The 19,442-nt window shown below is 41.7% G+C and overlaps 1 protein-coding gene across 13 annotated transcripts in view; it reads left to right on the top strand.

Annotated features, from left to right (window-relative positions):
- The window catches only part of TENM2 (teneurin transmembrane protein 2), a 3,844,234-nt gene that overhangs the window by 3,600,912 nt on the left and 223,880 nt on the right, over positions 1 to 19,442 (top strand). For all 13 annotated transcript variants that reach the window (XM_067032280.1, XM_059063069.2, XM_067032278.1 and 10 more), the window contains one exon: positions 6,195 to 6,400. In XM_067032280.1, the coding sequence (XP_066888381.1) occupies positions 6,195 to 6,400 (206 nt within the window). The remainder of the gene's footprint in view (positions 1 to 6,194; positions 6,401 to 19,442) is intronic.

Genomic DNA, 19,442 nt, shown 5'->3' on the forward strand with positions numbered 1-19,442 from the left:
TTCTTTTTTTAAAATTTTATTTATTTATTTTATTTTTATTTTTGGCTGCATTGTGTCTTGTGGCGAGAGGGGGCTTCTCTTGGTTGTGGTGCATGGGCTTCTCATTGCAGCGGCTTCTCTTATTGCGGAGCACAGGCTCTAGGCGCACGGGCTTCAGTAGCTGTGGCTCACGGGCTCTAGAGTGCAGTCTCAGTAGTTGTGGCGCACGGGCTTAGTTGCGCCGCGGCATGTGGGATCTTCCCGGACCGGGGCTCGAACTCGTGTCCCCTGCATTGGCAGGCGGATTCTTAACCACTGCGCCACCAGGGAAGCCCTTGAAGGTTCTTTTTTAAGTATGTAGAAAAAGTCATTTTTCCTTTGGCTATAAAGACTATTAGTGTAACAATTGGCAAATTTGAATAAGGTCTATAAATTAGATATATTTGGTTGTATCAATGTTAATTTTCTGTTTGTGATAACTGTACTGTGGTTCTGAAAGAGAATGGCCTTGTTTTTAGGAGAAACACTTGGAAATATTTAGAGGTAAGGGAGCCACCTGTTTATAACTTAACTCAGTGTTTCAGAAAATATATATATTTATATGCAGAGAGAGAACACAAATGTATGTAACATTTATGGAATCTGGGTGAAGGATATGCAGGAATCTTTGTACCATTGTTTGAACTTTTTCCATAAATCTGAAATTATTTCAAAATGAAAATTTTATATATATTAAAGGTATTTATATGCAGATGTATATATATGTGTGTATATATATATATGGAAAAAGTGAAAACTCTTTGCAAACGAATAATTCAGTTGCATATGTGGAAAGTTCAGTTTGAAAGCAATCACTGGTTTGTTAAAAGGGATGTTACCTTCACTTTCTGTAACCCCTCCCCCCGCGGACACCACACAGGCGTCTTTGTAGCACAAACCCAGAGATGACCCTCCTGGCTTGCTCTGTAGACCACAGTAGGCTAAGGTGGAATGCCCCTTAAGGTATCTTTGGGTCCAAACCACTCTTATGGAGATAAGGACAATGGGACCTGGAGAGCTGAACTGCCTAAAACTAGCAGCTGCTTAGTTACAAAGATGGGAGTTCAACAGAACAGTTCATTTACATCCCTGTTCCTTCCACAAATGGTTCAGTATCATAAAGCATCAGGATTAGGACCCTTACCTTTTGGTTGTTAATCCAATGACCTATACCCTAGACTCCAGCTGCCTTGGCTCATTTTTTTTTGTTTATAAGACTTTATATAAAAGGTAAATTAAGAGTTGACTCATGATTTTTCAGAAGGATTCATAAGGAAGTTTCTTTTAGATAGTAAATTTCCCCATGGAGCTTTCGAAAGAGGATTTAATTTTTTTTTTAAAGCCAGTTTCCATGCAACCTTTCAAAGTAAATCTTTCTTAAGGCTCTCATTTCACCCAGTAGTCACAGGGGTTTTGTTAAAATACCCCATCAGATGGGCGGATAAAACTTGATTCAGTTCAATAAGAATTTATAGATGGGTTGCCAGGTGCAAACCATGGAGAACCCAGAGATGAATTTGTAGCCCTGCCTGACCTCAGGGAGCACAGCGTCTAATGAGAGACACTTAGAAAGGAAAGTAAAATCAACATAGTACCCAACAACAGTGCTGCAGTAGAGTTAAGTGTAAATGCTGTGAAAACACAGAGAAAGCACCCATTTATCTGGCAGGAGGCAGGGTATAAAGGGTAAAAGAGCTTCAGCGTGAAGGTATAGCTGACTGGATCTTAATTTCAGTGTTACTAAATAAAGCAGGATTTTCAATAAACTAAGCTAATCCACAAAATAACCAAACTGGCTTCTAGTAAGTCCCACCAAAAATCAGTAATGGAAACAGAGCCTGACTCCCTATTTTAAGCCTGTTCCCATAGTTAAGTCTATTCCAGAAGAGTTAGACTCTCCCTTCTCTCTTGATAGATACATACATACATATATATACACATATATGCACATATACATATATGTAAGTATAGACATGCATATCACATATACACATAATGTCTTTTTGAAAATCCTTTACTCTGAAAAGGAAGCCATGGAATATTACTCAGCCATAAAAAGAAACGAAATTGAGTTATTTGTAGTGAGGTGGATGCACCTAGAGACTGTCAGACAGGGTGAAGTAAGTCAGAAAGAGAAAAACAAATACTGTATACTAACACATATATATGGAATCTAGAAAAAAAAGTGATTCTGAAGAACCTAGGGGCAGGACAGGAATAAAAATGCAGATGTAGAGAATGGACTTGAGGACACGGGGAGGGGGGAGGGTAAGCTGGGACGAAGTGAGAGAGTGGCATGGACATATATACACTACCAAATGTAAAACAGATAGCTAGTGGGAAGCAGCCACATAGCACAGGGAGATCAGCTCGGTGCTTTGTGACCACCTAGAGGGGTGGGATAGGGAGGGTGGGAGGGAGACGCAAGAGGGAGGGGATGTGAGGATATATGTATACATATAGCTGACTCACTTTGTTATACAGCAGAAACTAACACACCATTGTAAAGCAATTATACTCCAATGGAGATGGTAAAAAAAAAAAAACAAGAAAGCCAGACACTTTCCCTTATCGTTTTTCATTCTTTTATTTAATTCAATGTAACTAGCATTTATTCTGCTATTATTATGTGCTAGGGACCTTCTTTGTGTACTTCCATTTGTTACTGTCAGCCTATGAGATAGTTATTATTATTGTTCCCATTTTAACAAAAAGAGAATGAAGACCCAGAGAGGTTAAGCAAGTTGCTGGTGGTCACACAGCCAGGAAGAACCAGAGCCAGGATTTGAACCCAGTTGTCTGGCTACAAAACCTATACTTCAGCACCCAGGTGCACTGCCTCCTTTGGTGGATGGAACATGAGGAGGGGGGCATCTGAAACCCTGGTGGGGGAGTGTGACTGCTGAGAAGTCAGCCTGTATTCATTGGTGGGAGCAGCTGATTTACTGACGTCAGTGTCCTGAAGTTGGGGTCTACTGAAAGAAGGGGGACCCCACTACTGTAAGAACCAAACCCAGACTTCCCTGGTGGTGGCAGTGGTTAAGAATCCGCCTGCCAATGCAGGGGACACGGGTTTGAGCCCAGGTCCGGGAGGATCCCATATGCCGCAGAGCAACTAAGACCGTGTACCACAACTACTGAGCCTGCACTCTAGAGCCCACGAGCCACAACTACTGAGCCCACGGGCCACAACTACTGAAGCCCGTGTGCCTAGAGCCTGTGCTCCACAACAAGAGAAGCCACTGCAATAGGAAGCCCGCGCACCGCAATGAAGAGTAGCCCCCGCTCGCCGCAACTAGAGAAAGCCCACGTGCAGCAACAAAGACCCAATGCAGCCAAATAAATACATAAATTTATTTAAAAAAAAAAAAGAACCAAACCCCTGAGGCTCCTTGTCGGAATTTCTCCAGCGCAGCCGCTCCCTGGAAGCCTCTTCACCACCTCTGGCGTCCTCATTTGGTTTGACATTATCAAAATCCGTTTAAGTTTCAACAGCAGATTAGCGGGCTCGTGGGTGCCGACTCCCTGCTTCTTTTTCATAGCCTGTCATTAACCCAGCAACCCCTGAAAGCCCAACAGACATGAAAGAAAGCTCATTTTATTAAGTTTAAAGATGAGTGATTTCTTTAGAATTCTTTTTTATTTTTAGTGCATTTCTTTAACTTGTTGCTACACTGTGATTGCTGGGGTTACATTTGGTCTCCTAGCAGAGACTCCTAAACCATTCTTCCCCAGGGTTGGGTTTATTTTTTTCCTACAGCTCTTCCTTACTGCATCCTTTTTATTGTATCCTTTCCTCCAAAGGCTTTAATTTGGCGGGGAGAGGAGCCCATCCAAAGCAGCATTTTTTTTTTTTTTTTTTTTTTGCGGTACGCAGGCCTCTCACTGTTGTGGCCTCCCCCGTTGCGGAGCACAGGCTCCGGACGCGCAAGCTCAGCGGCCATGGCTCACGGCCCCAGCCGCTCCACGGCACGTGGGATCTTCCCGGACCGGGGCACGAACCCGTGTCCCCTGCATCGGCAGGCGGATTCTCAACCACTGCGCCACCAGGGAAGCCCCAAAGCAGCATTTTTAAGTACAAATTCCTCTTTAATTTATAATAATCAGAGCTTCTGATCAACTGGTGATAACAAGTGGCTCCCCCTGGATATGTCATTATGTCAGCAAAATAAACAATATGCTTTTGAGGCGTAGAGCCTTACCGATAATAATAATCATGATAGCTAATTTTTATTTAGTGCTTACTTTGTGCCAAAAATTAGTCGAAGAGCTTTGCATGGATTGCTCATTAAATCCTCTTAACAATGCTATGAAATAAATAATAATAGTGTCCCAATTATACAAGGGAGGGAACTGAGGCACAGCGAATGGATACACTTCACCAAGTATCAAAGCTAGGATTTGAACCAAGGCAGTCTCAGCCCAGAGTCTCTGATCTTACACGCTATGCAATATTCCTCCCCTCCAGGAAAGTATTTCATATCTGATGGGCAACATAAAAATGTTTGAGGCGCAGACCATCTAGTCCCCATCTGAAGAGCTGACCACGAAGGATTACTAGTTTCTTTTCTTCCTAACAGTGCTTTGTGATGGAAGCTTCCAAACTTCCTGTAGGAGCCTCTTCCCTATTCTAGAAGTCAAGGGTTTCTTCTTAAGGTCCAAAGCAGCATGTCTTCTACTTTATTTTAAGCCCCTGTTTACTTTGTATTTGATCCACTATTGAACAAAATATGGGGAAAAAAAAATAACTTTACACCCTCAAGTCACTCTGTGGTTTTTCTTTTATAATTTAGATATGGAGAACCTTTAGGCATCCAAGAATGTCACCTCTCCATTTTCCAGAATGAGAAACTGGCACCAAGGTCATTTACAAGTATTGTCTTGATACAGTGGCCAGATGATAACAGAGCCAGGTCAGCTAAGTCAGAATGCCTCACTAACCTTCCATGCCAGTCTTCTGCAACCTTATGACCTCTCTTGACCATCCAAAGCTTTTGCAATGGATTGTGGCCCAATACAGATGAATATATTCAGAAGAGTCCATCCATTACAGAATGCAGGAGGGAGCTTGCTTCCCATCCTTTGCCCATGAGAGATCCACAAGGCCACCAAAGTGATCAATCAAAAAGTGAAAAGACCCTCAAAACCAAAATGTCTTCAATTCTTTCTGTATTTGCTTTCTACTGGTTTAGAAGTTCTCAAGACGATAGGAGATTGTGGTTTTATATTTGCTTTCAAGTTCAGAATCCATTTGAAGGAATCACAAATGACCTATGTAAAACTAGCTTCCATCAAGGTTTTGTTCCCATTTTAGAGAGGATGATAATGAGGCTCTGAGAGATCAGTTAACTTTTCTTGGGCGACTACTAGTAACTCCCAGCTTTTTCTTAATTCTGTATTCATAAAGAAAACCACCCTCCGAAGTGTAGGAGACCCTGGCTACTTCGTTGTTATTAAGAAACCCTCTTTTAAAATAGGAATTTCTGGAACTCCTATTATTAAATTTCTGAAGGTTGCTGAGTATGGGCAACCAGTGGTTTCTATATAAGTGATTTCAAATAATGCAACAGAGATGCACCAGTGTCACCGTGAGAGGGGTGTGGTTTCCACACGGTTCTTAAGTCCCTCCTCTTAAGCGAGGAAAGGGTGACACCCAATGTTGGGTCAGCCTTAGAGCAAGTCAGCATTTCCTGTTGAGTTATTTTATTTATTTTGGACTGATGTTTGTTCACTGCTGGCTCTTTTTTTATTAATTTATGAGAATGTCAGAGTATATTGGACTTGTTTGTGGCAGGAAAGAATAAATAACAGCTGCAAGAATTAAATCTGGTGCCAAATTAATATCACTCTCCCCTTCCCTACTGATCATTTTACATCCCAGTCACATTTGGAGTTTACATGTACTTATCAAACTCCAGCTCTTATGATAGTTGATCAGTAAAGAGTAATCTCAGAAGTTTAGCAAGCACTGTGCCAATATTTCAGATGCCCTGGGGTATGAGTTTCTAGGATTATTATTTAAAACCTAGATATTTAAAGTTGTGACCTAAAGAGAAATTTGCCATGGGTTTCACCTTCATATTTTTTTTAAATACTGGCATATAATCAAACAGAAATGTAGAGCCAACTAATGTGTACACATGTCACGGACTTGATGTCAATTCCTATTTTTCCAGTGCCCTGGTCCTTGAAGAACAGCAGCATAGACAGCGGCGAAGCAGAAGTTGGTCGGCGGGTGACCCAAGAAGTCCCACCTGGCGTGTTTTGGAGATCACAGATTCACATCAGTCAACCCCAGTTCTTAAAGTTCAATATCTCCCTTGGGAAGGATGCTCTCTTCGGTGTTTACATAAGAAGAGGACTTCCACCATCTCATGCCCAGGTAGGAACATGCTTGATATAGCCATGAGTTAAAAAACAAAACAAAACAAAAAAAACCACTTCACACCCACTAGGATGGTTATAACTAAAGGATGCACAATAACAGTTGGAACCCTCCTATATGGTTTGTGAGAATGTAAAACAGAGGGCCACTGTGGAAAAGAATTCATTCAACAGTTCTTCCAAAAGTTAAACAAAGAATTACGGTATGATCCAGCAGTTCCACTACTAGGTGTATTCCTACAGAGAATTGAAAACTTTATTTCTCATTTAAAAATATGCACAAATGTTCATAGCAGTGTTTATTCATAATAGCCCCAAAGTGGAAACAACCCAAATGTCCATCACCTAATGAATGGAGAAACAAAATGTGATCTATCCCTACCATGGGATATTATTCAAACATAAAAGGGAATGAACTATTTTTTTTAAAAAAGGGAATGAAATATTGTTACATGCTACAACATGGATGAATCTTGAAAATGTTATGCTAAATGAAAGAAGCCAGATACAAAAGTCTACATACATATCGTATGATTCCATTTGTATTGTCTGGAATAGGCAAATCCTTAGAGACAAAAAGGAGATTAGTGATTGCCAGGGGGGAGGGAGGAAAGAATTGGGACTGACTGCTAATACCTTTGGGGTTTCTTTTGGGGGTGATGTAAATGCTCTGAAATTAGATAGCGGTGATGGTTGCGCAACATAGTGAATATACAAAAAACTACCAAACTGTAAAATGGTGAAATTTATGTTATGGGAACGATTTCTCAGAAAAAGAAAATGGTTACCTCCCCACCTGATGAAGTCACCTTTGCCAGACCTTTGCTAATCCTTGGGTACTTTTTGTTCAAGGAGTCTAGTTATTTGTTAAAACATCACTAGGAGACATCCTACTGTGTTTGAAAAGAGTGATGTAACATTAACCAAAATTCAGCAACCATTTCTCTGTGGCTTCCCTGTCCTTCCCTTTACTAAATGTCTTGGGAAGTGCTTGACACTGCAAAAGTGAGATTATTCCCAGCATTGGGAATGAAAAGATTATATTATATTATGGATTTCATTGTTTTTCTTCTCATCCCTCCTTTAATTTTTCCTGGTATAGATTTTCTTATACTTCCTACTTGGGATAAATTAACCCTCATCTAGTTTGGTTTTCTTTTCCAATAAGAATTGCATATCCTAAGGAAAACCAAGTAGTGTTTTCCCGCCTCATTTGCTTTCAAATCCAGCAAGTATATAAAGAAGTACATTAGGAAAATACACCAGTGGAGGGAAAAACACCCTTAACCACCCATTATATCCAGTCAAAGCTGACCTTTTTAAACATGTGTTGGAAAGGTATTCATCCAGAAAATTCAGTTGGAAGAATTTAAAGCTTTAAACCCATTGGCAAATGCAAAGCAGGCAGGCCACCATTTCTTTGTCTTTAGCTCACAGCAGACATTGCTAATCGATGACTGCACTTTTTCCTCACAAAACTCGGTGCACAGATACCTCCAAGAGAACCCTAAAGGTAGCCACCACCAATTGACTGGTGTTGGCTCTCAAGACGAAATTTATTTGCAGTCCCATCTTTACAGCCTGAAACGATCGATATGAGGGACTAAAAGGACTAGTTCTTTTTTGAGCAGGGAGAGCTGTGTAGGTTTTTATTAACATACACAGCCCATGCTATAGGGATCAATGTGTAAAGTGGTAATCAATAAGTCCTCCATCCATCCATCCAGTAAAATATTTATTGGTCTAAGTGCTGATTATCTAGAGATGAGTTAACATAGCCCATGACCAAGCAGAACTCCTGTTACAAAAATCACATCTGTCCTTTAAAGAGATTCTCATCAAGAGAAAGAGAAGGATTCCGCTAAGAGGAGTGCCTGGGGCATTTCTGTAACTTCTGGCCAGGTGCAGGGTGCTGGTCTGGGAAGTTATGCAAATTGTTAGGGTGTCTCCCTGACCTCAGGCTCCACTGTTTCTACTGTAGCATAATGAAAGATTGACAGCAGTGAAATCTGCTTGTTGGCATTATTTGAGTAAGTAGGAACACACCTCTGGGCACAGCTGAGCATAACTTCCCTATCAGCCCCTTGGATGCCAGGAGCTTTGCTGGGGAAAAAAAACCACTTCCTTTTGACATTGTTCTGAAACACTGCTATACCCCCTTCGCTTGCATGCTCTGAACAGCCAGAATCATGGAAGGGCCAGCGATCATGGCAAATCAAGTAGGTAACTCTCTGAAACTGAGTGATAGTGGACAGCAGGCAGAAACGTACTCTACCCAGGTTCCCCGCTGTTCTGACATTCAGGACTCAAACCCTCAATGACGATGTCTCTCCTCCTTTTGTGGCTGCACCACACTGTCCATCTCCTGCTAAGCCGGTGATTGTTCTAGTGATCGTCCTCTCAAAATAGCTCCGCTCCAGGGACAGCCCCTTCCCATTTCATGGGGAGGGAAATGAATAGGTGTGCACGGAGGGTTGCCGTCCAGCTCCCAATTTGGGAGTTTAGCGTGCGTCGGAGGGTCAGGTAAGCAAGACCAGGTGCAGATGCTTAGAATGCACAAGACAGGTACAATACAGGGGCTCTTCTTAAAAAAAGAAAGAGAGGAGAAAACGACTCCCCACACATTCTCACGATCATTCGCTATCGTAATGTGCATTCATGTCCATTTGATGAGCTACGTTTCCTGGAGGAGATGGAGCTTAGCCCCTCGCTAAGTGATAGGTGACTAACTCACGTCTCAAACCATTATAGAATTTTTCATTTCTGTTGGCATATCCTATCAAGGAACATAAGTTCTATGGGGATTGGCAGGCTAGCCAAGGTGACTCATTTGAGATGTAAAGAGAGAAAGAGGAAGAAGTGGGGAGGGGGAGGAATATGAAATTCTCTTGGCTGCATTGCATGAATGGCTATGCTTAAATTTTATTGAGTATCATGCTCTGACCAAGTGCCTACAAGATTTAGTATCCTTGTCCAAGGATATTAAATACAGGAGAGAATCCTTTGTTACCTGTTTAAATTTCCCAAAGAATCAGTCTTTCCCAGTTGACTTTTTGAACGTGGCTTTCTACAGCGATACAGTACAGAGGTAGCATGGCATAGGCGAGAAAGTCCTGGAATTAGAAAACTGAGGATGGAGTCCCTGCTACGTGCTAATAACCAGGTGCCCTCAGACATGTGCCTTAACCTCTCTTAGCCTCAGTTTCCTTGTCTACCTGTGTTCCCTGCCTCACAGTGTTGCTGTAATTACACTACCCCTACCACAACAAAGGGAGGATGGGAAAACACTCTGCAAACAGAAGCACAATATAAAGATATGGTACACCTGTGTTTCATGATACTTAGAAATCCTGAGTGGCCCTACTCAATACTGTCTGTCGATAAGCAATTATGTAAATATAGGTTTTTAAAATAAAATTAATTTTCTCATTTTTTCTTCTTATCAAAGGACAAATTGTTTTCATTACAGAAAAATTTTTAAAGCACAGAAAAACAAAAGGAAGTAAAAACACCCGTAAATGGAATCAGTCCCCTTTTGCTGAATATTTATGTAGTGTTTTTGCCATAGTAAAAGATATCAGTGGCAGTTTAAAAAAACAAAAAAAACCAACAAAAAACTCAGCATCTAAGTGGTTTAAAGCAACAGAGGCTATTTCTTGTTTATATCAGTGGTTCTCAACACAGGGCAATTCTTCCCCCACCCCAGAGGCCTTCTGCGCTGTCTGGAAATATTTTTGGTTGTCACCCTGGGGAGAGGTTGCTCCTGGCAGGCAGTGGCGCGGGTGGGATGCTGCTAAACACGCACAGAACTCTCCACAATGAGGAGTTATCCAACCCAAAATGGCAAACGCGTTGAGGTTGGTAACATCCTGCTTCACGTGTTCACTTTGGGTGATATTGGGCTTCGCTCAATGTCAGTCTCATTCAAGGGCACGGACCTGTGGAATTTCCACTGTCAGGAACACAACTAGTACCCCATCGCAAAGGAAGGAGAAGATGGTGAGTTATGCACCAATCCCTAAAGACTTCTGCTTGGAAATGTCACATATCATTTAAGCCCTTCTCATATGGACCGAAGCAAGTCAGATCCTAACTTCCATGGAGCTGGAATTACAGTCCTCTGAGGCTCCTGGGTGGAGGGGCACCAGATATCCCAATGAAAGGCCCTTATGACTTACGATAAAATGTTGGGAGACCTGTCCTCATGGCTAGTCTTTGTGTACACCCTTAGTTCTTTTCCTGAAAGTAACCCTTAAGGATTTCATACTAATTGCCAAATTTTCCTTCTGGAAGTTTATACCAATTACCCTCCCTATTCTCCTGCCCACCAGCGGCAGTAAGTGCCCATAATATTTACTTGAACTCTTGCATAAACTGGATATCATTGTTTAATCCTTGTCTGTTAGAAAGGTACCTATCCCATTGTCTTTTTTTTTTTTTTTGCTGTTGACTTATTCAATAACATCAGAGTATTATAGTAACAATATTTCATAAAAATAGTATGATGAGAGAAAATATGTAAAGCTCTATGTATTATTAAGATCTTTTTTTTTCTTTAACGTCTTTATTGGAGTATAATTCCTTTCAATGGTGTGTCAGTTTCTGCTTTACAACAAAGTGAATCAGTTATACATATACATATGTTCCCATATCTCTTCCTTCTTGCGTCTCCCTCCCTCCCATCATCCCTATCCCACCCCTCTAGGTGGTCACAAACCACCTAGCTCATCTCCCTGTGCTATGCGGCTGCTTCCCACTAGCTATCCACCCTACGTTTGGTAGTATATATATGTCCATGCCACTCTCTCACTTCATCCCAGCTTACCCTTCCCCCTCCCCATATCCTCAAGTCCATGCTCTAGTAGGTCTGTGTTTTATTCCCGTCCTATCCCTAGTCTCTCCATGACATTTTTTTTTCTTAGATTCCATATATATGTGTTAGCATATGGTATTTGTTTTTCTCCTTCTGACTTACTTCATTCTGTATGACAGACTCCAGGTCTATCCACCTCATTACAAATAACTCAGTTTCATTTCCTTTTATGGCTGAGTAATATTCCATTGTATATATGTGACACATCTTTTTTATCCATTCATCTGTTGATGGACACTTAGGTTGCTTCCATGTCCTGGCTGTTGTAAATAGAGCTGCAGTGAACCTTTTGGTATGTGACTCTTTTTGAATTATGGTTTCCTCAGGGTATATGCCCAGTAGTGGGATTGCTGGGTCATATGGTAGTTCTATTTGTAGTTTTTTAAGGAACCTCCATACTGTTCTCCACAGTGGCTGTATCAATTTACATTCCCACCAGCAGTGCAAGAGGGTTCCCTTTTCTCCACACCCTCTCCAGCATTTATTGTTTCTAGATTGTTTGATGATGGCCATTCTGACCGGTGTGAGATGATATCTCATTGGAGTTTTGATTTGCATTTCTCTAATGATTAATGATGTCAAGCATTCTTTCATGTGTTTGTTGGCAATCTGTATATCTTCTTTGGAGAAATGTCTATTTAGGTCTTCTGCCCATTTTTGGATTGGGTTGTTTGTTTTTTTGTTATTGAGCTGCATGAGTTGCTTATAAATTTTGGAGATTAATCCTTTGTCAGTTGCTTCATTTGCAACTATTTTCTCCCATTCTGAGGGTTGTCTTTTGGTCTTGTTTATGGTATCCTTTGCTGTGCAAAAGCTATTCAATTTCATTGGGTCCCATTTGTTTATTTTTGTTTTTATTTCCATTTCTCTAAGAGGTGGGTCAAAAAGGATCTTGCTGTGATTTATGTCACAGAGTGTTCTGCCTCTGTTTTCCTCTGAGAGTTTGATAGTGTCTTGCCTTACATGTAGGTCTTTAACCCATTTTGAATTTATTTTTGTGTATGGTGTTAGGGAGTGTTCTAATTTCATACTTTTACATGTACCTGTCCAGTTTTCCCAGCAACACTTATTGAAGAGGCTGTCTTTTCTCCACTGTATATTCTTGCCTCCTTTATCAAAGATAAGGTGACCATATATGTGTGGGTTTATCTCTGGGCTTTCTATCCTGTTCCATTGATCTATATTTCTGTTTTTGTGCCAGTACCATACTGTCTTGATTACTGTAGCTTTGTAGTATAGTCTGAAGTCAGGGAGCCTGATTCCTCCAGCTCCATATTTCGTTCTCAAGATTGCTTTGGCTATTCGGGGTCTCTTGTGTTTCCATACAAATAGTGAAATTTTTTGTTCTAGTTCTGTGAAAAATGCCAGTGGTAGTTTGATAGGGATTGCATTGAATCTGTAGATTGCTTTGGGTAGTAGAGTCATTTTCACAATGTTGATTCTTCCAATCCAAGAACATGGTATATCTCTCCATCTATTTGTATCATCTTTAATTTCTTTCATCGGTGTCTTATAATTTTTTGCATACAGGTCTTTTGTCTCCTTAGGTAGGTTTATTCCTAGATATTTTATTCTTTTTGTTGCAGTGGTAAATGGGAGTGTTTTCTTAATTTCAGTCTCAGATTTTTCATCATTAGTGTATAAGAATGGCAGAGATTTCTGTGCATTCATTTTGTATCCTGCTACTTTACCAAATCCATTGATTAGCTCTAGTAATTTTCTGGTAGCATCCTTAGGATTCTGTTCTATGTATAGTATCATGTCATCTGCAAACAGTGACAGCTTTACTTCTTATTTTCCTATTTGGATTCCTTTTATTTCTTTTTCTTCTCTGATTGCTGTGGCTAGAACTTCCAAAACTATGTTGAATAAGAGTGGTGAGAGCGGGCAACCTTGTCGTGTTCCTGATCTTTGGTGAAGTGGTTTCAGTTTTTCACCATTGGGAACAATGCTGGCTTTGGGTTTGTCATATATGGCCTTTATTATGTTGAGGAAAGTTCCCTCTATGCCTACTTTCTGCAGGGTTTTTATCATGAATGGGTGTTGAATTTTGTCAAAAGCTTTCTCTGCATCTATTGAGATGATCATATGGTTTTTCTCCTTCAGTTTGTTGATATGGTGTATCACATTGGTTGATTTGCATATATTGAAGAATCCTTGCATTCCTGGAATAAACCCCACTTGATCATGGTGTATGATCCTTTTAATGTGCTGTTGGATTCTGTTTGCTAATATTTTGTTGAGGGTTTTTGCATCTATATTCATCAGTGATATTGGCCTGTAGTTTTCTTTCTTTGTGTCGTCTTTGTCTGGTTTTGGTATCAGGGTGATGGTGGCCTCATAGAATGAGTTTGGGAGTGTTCCTCCCTCTGCTATCTTCTGGAAGAGTTTGAGAAGGATAGGTGTTAGCTCTTCTCTAAATGTTTGATAGAATATGCCTGTGAAGGCATCTGGTCCTGGGCTTTTGTTTGTTGGAAGATTTTTAATCACAGTTTCAATTTCAGTGCTTGTGATTGGTCTGTTCATACTTTCTGTTTCTTCCTGGTTCAGTCTCGGCAGGTTGTGCATTTCTAAGAATTTGTCCATTTCTTCCAGATTGTCCATTTTATTCGCATACAGTTGCTTGTAGTAATCTCTAATAATCTTTTGTATTTCTGCAGTGTCAGTGGTTACGTCTCCTTTATCATTTCTAATTCTATTGATTTGAGTCTTCTCCCTTGTTTTCTTGATGAGTCTGGCTAATGGTTTATCAATTTTGTTTATCTTCTCAAAGAACCAGCTTTTAGTTTTATTGATCTTTGCTATCGTTTCCTTCATTTCTTTTTCACTTATTTCTGATCTGATCTTTATGATTTCTTTCCTTCTGCTAACTTTGGGGTTTTTTTGTTCTTCTTTCTCTAATTGCTTTAGGTGCAAAGTTAGGTTGTTTATTTAAGATGTTTCCTGTTTCTTAAGGTAGGATTGTGTTGCTATAAACTTCCCTCTTAGGACTGCTTTTGCTGCATCCCATAGGTTTTGGGTCGTCATGTCTCCATTGTCATTTGTTTCTAAGTATATTTTGATTTTCTCTTTGATTTCTTCAGTGATCACTTCGTTAGTAAGTAGTGTATTATTTAGCCTCCATGTGTTTGTATCTTTTACACATCTTTTCCTGTAATTGATATCTAGTCTCATAGCATTGTGGTCGGAAAAGATACTTCATACGATTTCAATTTTCTTAAATTTACCAAGGCTAGATTTCTGACCCAATATATGATCAATCCTGGAGAATGTTCCATGAGCACTTGAGAAAAATGTGTATTCTGTTGTTTTTGGATGGAATGTCCTATAAATATCAATTAAGTCCATCTTGTGTAATGTATCATTTAAAGCTTGTGTTTCCTTATTTGTTTTCATTTTGGATGATTGTGCATTGGTGAAAGTGGGGTGTTAAAGTCCCCTACTATGATTGTGTTACTGTCGATTTCCCCTTTTATGGCTGTTAGTATTTGCCTTATGTATTGAGGTGCTCCTGTGTTGGGTGCATAAATATTTACAATTGTTATATCTTCTTCATGGATCGATCCCTTGATCATTATGTAGTGTCCTTCTTTGTCTCTTGTAATAGTCTTTATTTTAAAGTCTATTTTGTCTGATATGAAAATTGCTACTCCAGCTTTCTTCTGATTTCCATTTGCATGGAATATCTTTATCCATCCCCTCACTTTCAGTCTGTATGTGTCCCTAGGTCTGAAGTGGGTCTCTTGTAGACAGCATATATATGGGTCTTGTTTTTGTATCCATTCAGCCAGTCTGTGTCTTTTGGTGGGAGCATTTAATCCATTTACATTTAAGGTAATTATCAATATGTATGTTCCTATTACCATTTACTTAATTGTTTCGGGTTTGTTCTTGTAGGTCTTTTCCTTCTCTTGTGTTTCTTGCCTAGAGAAGTTCCTTCAGCATTTGTTGTAAAGCTGGTTTGGTGGTGCTGAACTCTCTCAGCTTTTGCTTGTCTGTAAAGGTTTTAATTTCTCCATCAAATCTGAATGAGATCATGCTGGGTAGAGTAATCTTGGTTGTAGGTTTTTCTCCTTCATTACTTTAAATATGTCCTGCCACTCCCTTCTGGCTTGCAGAGTTTCTGCTGAAAGATCAGCTGTTAACCTTATGGGGATTCCTTTGTGTGTTATTTGTTGTTTTTCCCTTGCTGCTTTTAATATGTTTTCTTTGTATTTAATTTTTGATAGTCTGATTAATGTGTGTCTTGGTGTGTTTCTCCTTGGATTTATCCTATATGGGACTCTCTGTGCTTCCTGGACTTGATTGACTATTTCCTTTCCCATATTAGGGAAGTTTTCAACTATAATCTCTTCAAATATTTTCCCAGTCCCTTTCTTTTTCTCTTCTTCTTCTGGGACCCCTATAATTTGAATGTTGGTGCATTTAATGTTGTCCCAGAGGTCTCTGAGACTGTCCTCAGTTCTTTTCATTCTTTATTCTTTATTCTACTCTGCAGTAGTTATTTCCACTATTTTATCTTCCAGGTCACTTATCCGTTCTTCTGACTCAGTTATTCTGCTATTGATCCCATGTAAAGTATTTTAAATTTCATTTATTGTGTTGCTCATCGTTGCTTGCTTCCTCTTTATTTCTTCTAGGTCCTTGTTAAATGTTTCTTGCATTTTGTCTATTCTATTTCCAAGATTTTGGATCATCTTTACTATCATTATTCTGAATTCTTTTTTCAGGTAGACTGCCTATTTCCTCTTCATTTGTTAGGTCTGGTGGGTTTTTGCCTTGCTCCTTCATCTGCTGTGTATTTTTCTGTCTTCTCATTTTGCTTACTATGTTTGGGGTTTCCTTTTTGTAGGCTGCAGGTTCATAGTTCCTGTTGTTTATGGTGTCTGTCCCCAGTGGCTAAGGTTGGTTCAGGAGGTTGATTAGGTTTCCTGGTTGGGGAGGACTAGTGCCTGTGTTCTGATGGATGAGGCAGGATCTTTCTTTCTGGTGGGCAGGTCCACGTCTGATGGTGTGTTTTGGGGTGTCGGTAGCCTCATTATGATTTTAGGCAGCCTCTCTGCTAATGGATGGGGCTGTAGTCCTGTCTTGCTAGCTGTTGGGCATAGGGTGTCCGGCACTGTAGCTTGCTGGTCGTTGAGTGAAGCTGGGTCTTGGTGTTGAGATGGAGATCTCTGGGAGATTTTTGCCGTTTGATATCATGTGGAGCTGGGAGGTCTCTTGTGGACCAGTGCCCTGAAGTTGGCTCTCCCACCTCAGAGACACAGCCCTGATGCCTGGCTGGAGCAGCAAGAGCCTTTAATCCACACAGCTCAGAATAAAAGGGAGAAAAAAAGGGAAGGGAAGGGAAGGGAAGGGAAGGGAAGGGGTAGGGGAAGGGGAAGGGGAAGGGGAAGGGGAAGGGGAAGGGGAAGGGAAAGGGAAGGGAAGGGAAGGGAAGGGAAGGGAAGGGAAGGGAAGGGAAGGGAGAAGGAAGGAAAGAAGAAAGGAAGGAAGAAAGAAGATAAAATAAAGTAGGATAAAATAAATTTATTAAAATAAAAAATAATTAAGAAGAAAAATTTTAAAAAGAAAAGAAAAAAAAAAACCAAAACAGTTCGGTCAGAACCCTAGGACAAATGGTGAAAGCAAAGCTATACAGACAAAATCTCACACAGCAGCACACACATACACACTCACAAAAAGAGAAAAAGGAGAAAATAATAATATATCTTGCTCCCAAAGTCGACCTCCTCAACTTGGGATGATTCGCTGTCTATTCAGGTTTTCCATAGATGCAGGGCACTTCACGTTGATTGTTGAGCTTTAATCCGCTGCTTCTGAGGCTGCTGGGAGAGACCTCCCCCTCTCCTCTTTGTTCGCACAGCTCCTGGGGTTCAGCTTTGGACTTGGCCCCGTCTCTGCGCGTAGGTCGTCTGAGGGCGTCTGCTCTTCTCTCAGACAGGACGGGGTTAAAGGAGCAGCTGATTCGGGGGCTCTGGCTCACTCAGGCCAGGGGGAGGGATGGGCACTGATGCTGGGCAAGCCCGCAGTGGCAGAGGCCAGCATGACGTTGCACCAGCCCGAGGCGCGCCGTGTGTTCTCCCGGGGAAGCTGTCCCTGGATCCCGGGACCCCGGCAGTGGCGGGCTGCACGGGCTCCCAGAAGGGGCGGTGTGGAGAGTGACCTGTGCTCACACACAGGCCTCTTGCTGGCGGCAGCAGCAACCCTAGCGTCCCACACCCCTCTCTGGGGTCCGCACTGATAGCCGCGGCTCGCGCCCGTTTCTGGAGCTCCTTTACGCGGTGCGCTTAATTCCCTCTCCTCAAGCACCAGGAAACAAAAAGGAAAGAAAAGGTCTCTTGCCTCTTCAGCAGCTCCAGACTTCTCCCGGCTAGCCGTGGTGCACTCCCATTGTCTTTTAAATGCAGCATTTTGGTACCCTACATTCCATTTTTTTAAGACCTAGACAAAAAAGAAAAAAAAAAAGTTGATCTAAGCCATTGTCAACCTACCAACTCACATTCTTATGGGGCCGGTGTATGTAAGGTAGCCTAGTCCATCTTGCCGAGTATTTGAAATCCTACACACTGTGTCAGGTTTGCTTGAGCCCAGTTCTAGAAGGGAAACAGGTGAGACTTAAAGATCATCATCATCGTCATCCTCTGACCTGGCCGCAGTGCTGGGGATCAAAGGAAATCTCAGAAGCTGTTGATGCAAGTGAGCATCTTGGCGGTTAAGGCAGGGAGCAGATTTACTTGACAGTGCATCACTGATTGCTACTGATATGTCAAGCCAAGTAAAATCCTGCGTGAGAACAAGTCAATAATCGGTAAATTAGGTACATGATTAACCGAGCCAACAAGATGCAGTTAAGGCTGGGGAGGTCTGCTGGGACTTCACCTTCTCCGCAATCCTGTTTAGCAAGTATTAAAACGCCTATTTCATCGCTCAGACTGATGGAGCCATGAGCCCAGTTGCTTCCAGAGGCAACTTGAACCTGTGGGGTGGGTTTACAGCTCCAGCTGTAAGGGTTGATTAGAGGGAGATAGTAGGGATTAAATGACGCTAAGATAGAAGCAGACACTGTCAAGCCCAGTGCTTTACTCTGAGGTGTGTCTGTGGGGTGGGAAGCAAAACTCTCCACGCATTCATTGACCAATAGAAGGGAACGATTTAAGAGACCACAAATTGCCCCAGGACCGTACCAAATAAATGCACATATGGCAGATCGAGCACGTGCAGACCAAGATCAAATGAGCTGGGCTTCCCTGGTGGCGCAGTGGTTGAGAGTCCGCCTGCCGATGCAGGGGACACGGGTTCGTGCCCCGGTCCGGGAGGATCCCACATGCCGCGGAGCGGCTGGGCCCGTGAGCCATGGCGGCTGAGCCTGTGCGTCCGGAGCCTGTGCTCCGCAACGGGAGAGGCCACGACAGGGAGAGGCCCGCGTACCGCAAAAAAAAAAAAAAAAAGATCAAATGAGCTGAGCAAACATTCCTTTTGTCCTCTTCAGCAGAATTCCCCTAAGTGACATTTTTTCAAAGGAAATTTATAAATAGCGATGAGTGGGGTTAGCTGTTCGCCAGCTCAGTTTACCCCTTTCCAATTCAGAGCCTTGTTTGAAAATGAATTCCCTCTTTCCTTGTCCCCTTCTCTCTTGCCCAAGCAAGTCAGCTGCACACAGTTTCCATTAGAGGTGGAAGTAACTAGATCCCTGGGTCACTGGGACGCCCACGTGTTCTGAGCAGCCTGATTCTGTCACTGTGCCCCTGTCCAGTGCCCATGATCCAGGCAGACAGGCTCTCCTTGGACTTCACTCTTCCTGCAGAGCTGTGTTCTGGGATCTTAGTGGGGAGAGAATACCGGGGTTTGTCTGTCAGCTTGCATAGGCCACCACATAGCATTTTAATTTCATTTTGGAGGGAGGCATATTTTTACAGGCATGTTTTTCAGACCCTTCCTTTCCAAAAGAGCTTGAGGTACGGAGAAAGAGTACAACTGTGAAACCAAGAGAACTTTGGTTTCTTCTGTATTGGACTAAAAGTGCTTTTGGAAAGGTCTTTCTCAGGACACCCCTTGTGATTATCTCGTGGCCTCCTGACAGGAATGGAAACTGCGAATTAAATCAGTGGGTGGCCTCCTGGGTAGTCACCAAGCAGGAAAAATCTCAGAAGATGCTTGAGTTTTA

This window comes from Kogia breviceps, chromosome 4 (genome assembly GCF_026419965.1).
Source record: "Kogia breviceps isolate mKogBre1 chromosome 4, mKogBre1 haplotype 1, whole genome shotgun sequence".
In the NCBI taxonomy this organism is placed as follows: domain Eukaryota; kingdom Metazoa; phylum Chordata; class Mammalia; order Artiodactyla; family Physeteridae; genus Kogia; species Kogia breviceps.